We start from the raw sequence: 3310 nt of genomic DNA, 5'->3' as shown, positions 1-3310 counted from the left end.
TTGAGCGTAAAAGAGGGAGCTCCCCGTTGGGCCTAGAGCTCCGCCCCCCTTTGCGATGGCCAATGGTCGCGGCGCGGGGCCGGGGCGTCGGCGTCGGCGTCGGCGTCTGAACTTGAACTTGGGGCCTGTTCAGTATCCCTTAGTTTTTCCTTCAGGGCTTGTATTCTACCACTTTTGCTACAGCTCTACTTCAGGCTTTTTGCTACTTAATTGTTGATAAGAGTCTTACAGACCTTCCTTCCCGGGCTGGCTTTGAACTTCATCTGGAAAGGCGATCCAAGATCAGACCTCAGCCTAATTAGTAGCTGAGATTACAGGCATGACCCACTGGTGCCAGCTCTTTAGCTGTTTTTTATACCTTAGGGAATAGGGGGAGATTATAGGGTGTGTGGAAAATAAAAAACAGTACCACCAAAATTTTGGACATAGTGAGAAAGTATGACTTGAAGGAAGAATATTTTTATGTGGGTTGCAGAAGGAAACTGAATCAGTATATATCTATAAACACACAGATAACTATGTTTATATGTGACATTTACAATTCTGATACAGTCTCAGACTACTGACTAAAGTCAAACTTAGTTTTTCCATTAGTTTTTTCAGTATTTCTAAATGTCTAACTCATATACCTGCTCTTTGTAAGCTAACCAAGTTTTCTTTGGATGAGACTGAAATTAACCTAATGTACTAGTGCTCAGAGTGTCTTTTAAAAGTCTGTTGTGAGCCAGGCACTGGTAGCTCACACCTGCCTAATCTTAGCTTAAGCACTGGTAGCTCACACCTGCCTAATCTTAGCTTAAGCACTGGTAGCTCACACCTGTCTAATCTTAGCTTCAGATCCCAGGAGGCTGAGCTTTCAGGGTCATGGTTCAAAGCCAGCACAGGCAGGAAAGTCCAACTAACCACAAAAAAAGCCAGAAGTGGTGCTGTGGCTCAAATGGTAGAGTGCTAACTGCTAGAGATAAAGCTCAGAGACAGAGCCAGGCCTCAGGACAGGTGTGCATGAGCACGCGTGTGCACACACACACACATACACACACAGTCTTAAATTACTTTAGTGTTGCCTTCATTAAAAAAAAATGTACTGTGATTAAATGTGCAGACTTCTGAAGCTAAACTGTTAATGATTAAACAATTTATTTCTCTGTCTGCTATCACTAAAACAAAACAAATTTAAAAAGCCCAAACAACAGATGGGATATGTGAATGTTTTTGAAATACATTTGTTCTTCTCTGGACTGCTAGGGGACATTGCTTCCCTTTGCTGTGCACACACCCATCTGACCTCCGTCTTTCTTAGTAATGGTATCTTAGACATATATTTGGAGTCATGAGAGACAAGGCCTAATTGCTGCCTTTCTGTACCATAGTATATGCTGCTTGCTGTTTTGGGGCTTCATGCATGCTAATAAGCACACATCCTACAACTGAACTGTGTCCTAGTCCTATTTACCTACTTTTTTTTTTTTTACCATTTTAAGTTGATCAGTTAAATTTATATGAATTTCTAGTATTTCATTAAGGATATTTTATGCATATTGATGGCTTCATTATTATTATTTTTTAAACTACAGGATCTGCCAGACAGTATTCAAGTAGGTGGGAGGATATCACCTCAGACAGTTTGGGATTATGTGGAAAAAATAAAAGCATCGGGAACCAAGGTGAGGAAAATATCATGGTCACATGTTCACAGGAAAAAAACTTTTCAGTTTTTATGCAGAGTTGTGGTTTTCTGGGAAGAGAATATCACAAAAGTCAGGCTGCGAGGCTCAGGACTGCCCAGCATTCCCTTTTAGTTTCCTCTCTGATATGCTTCCTCTGGCTCCTGCTAACATTTTGTAAGAAGTGTTTTAGACTAAGTATTGGAATTTGCCTTGTAAATCAACTTTCAGTTATAGACATGCACACTTAAGCTTTTGCAACAAAGAAGCTCTAAAATATAATGGCTCAGACAATACAGAAGCTGTTGTTCCTGTTTGATTACTTGTTCACTGATTACTATGTTCACTCTGGGCCATACAGGATCATTTAGGAATCAGACTTGTTCTTCTTTTACATTTTGTTATTGCCAAGAGTGTTAATTTCATCAGGCAAGCATAGTCAAAGCTGACTTAGAACACTAAATGGAAATAAATGAAAATGGCTTATACAATTAGCAAAAATACCCAGAAACTACACTCATTATCTGTCATTTCTATGAGTAAGAACTTAGTCACAAAGTGCCCATTCTGAAACTTTGGGCACCAACACGTAAAAATCACCATATGTGACTGGTTCTAGCCAAAACACAAGCCCCCTGACAACATTACAGAAAACCATCTTCAGGCTATGTGCACAGATGTATTAGAAATAACTGATTAAGGGCCCATTTCCAGGGTAGTATCTTTTTTTGTTGTTCAATCATGGAGCTTGAACTCTGGGCCTGGGCTCTTTGTGAATAAGTGCGCACGCGCTTGTGTGTGTGTGTGTGTGCGCGCGTGTGCGTGTGCCTGTCTTGAAGCTTAACCTCCCTGACCTTCTTTTGCTCAAGTCTAGCACTCTTACCCACTGAGGCACAACTTCACTTGTGATTTTTTTTTTTTTTGTGATCAATTAGAGTCTCACAGATGTTTCTGCCTGCGCTGGTTTTGAACTACAATCCTAAGATCTCAGCCTCCTGAGTAGTTAGGATTACACGATAGTCTTTTTAAAAATGTTTTTTTGTTGTTGGTCATGGGGCTTGAGCCTGGGCACTGTCCCTGAGCTGCTTTTGCTCAAGGCTAGCACTCTACCACTTTGAGGCAGAATTCCACTTCCTTTATTTATGGTTAATTGGAGATAAACGTCTCACAGACTTTGCTGCCCAAGCTGGCTTTGAACCTCCATCCTCAGATCTCAGCTTCTTGGGATTATAGGCATGAGCTGCTAGAACCCAGCATGATAGTCATTTGTTAAGATATAGTGATGTGTTTCAGTTCATTCACATGTGTTTCCTCCAGAAGATTGCATCAGTTTTAGGTTTTGTAGTAAATCTATTCTTACAAGTTTTTACCGTTTACCTTTATGAAGAAACATCTTTTTTTTGTTGGTCATGGGGCTTGAACTCTGGGCCTACGCAGTGTCCCTCAGCTCTTCAGCTCAAGGTGAGCGTTCTACCACTTGAGCCACAGTGCCACTTCTGGTTTGTTAGTAGTTTATTGGAGATAAGAGTCTCATGGACTTTTTAGCCTTGCACCGCTATCCTCAGATCTGAGTAGCTAGGATTACAGGCATGAGCCTGTAGAAACATCTATTTTCTTTTTTTTTTTCTTTTTTTTTTGGGGGGGGG

At 40.9% G+C, this 3310-nt stretch overlaps 1 protein-coding gene across 2 annotated transcripts in view; it reads left to right on the top strand.

Moving 5' to 3' along the window:
* Positions 1–3310, top strand: part of Phf3 (PHD finger protein 3) — a 59491-nt gene that overhangs the window by 51175 nt on the left and 5006 nt on the right. For both annotated transcript variants that reach the window (XM_013019189.1, XM_013019188.1), the window contains one exon: positions 1575–1664. In XM_013019189.1, the coding sequence (XP_012874643.1) occupies positions 1575–1664 (90 nt within the window). The remainder of the gene's footprint in view (positions 1–1574; positions 1665–3310) is intronic.

Source organism: Dipodomys ordii, unplaced genomic scaffold (genome assembly GCF_000151885.1).
Source record: "Dipodomys ordii isolate 6190 unplaced genomic scaffold, Dord_2.0 Scaffold44, whole genome shotgun sequence".
In the NCBI taxonomy this organism is placed as follows: Eukaryota; Metazoa; Chordata; class Mammalia; order Rodentia; family Heteromyidae; genus Dipodomys; species Dipodomys ordii.
This window is presented reverse-complemented; position numbering and strand designations above follow the sequence as displayed.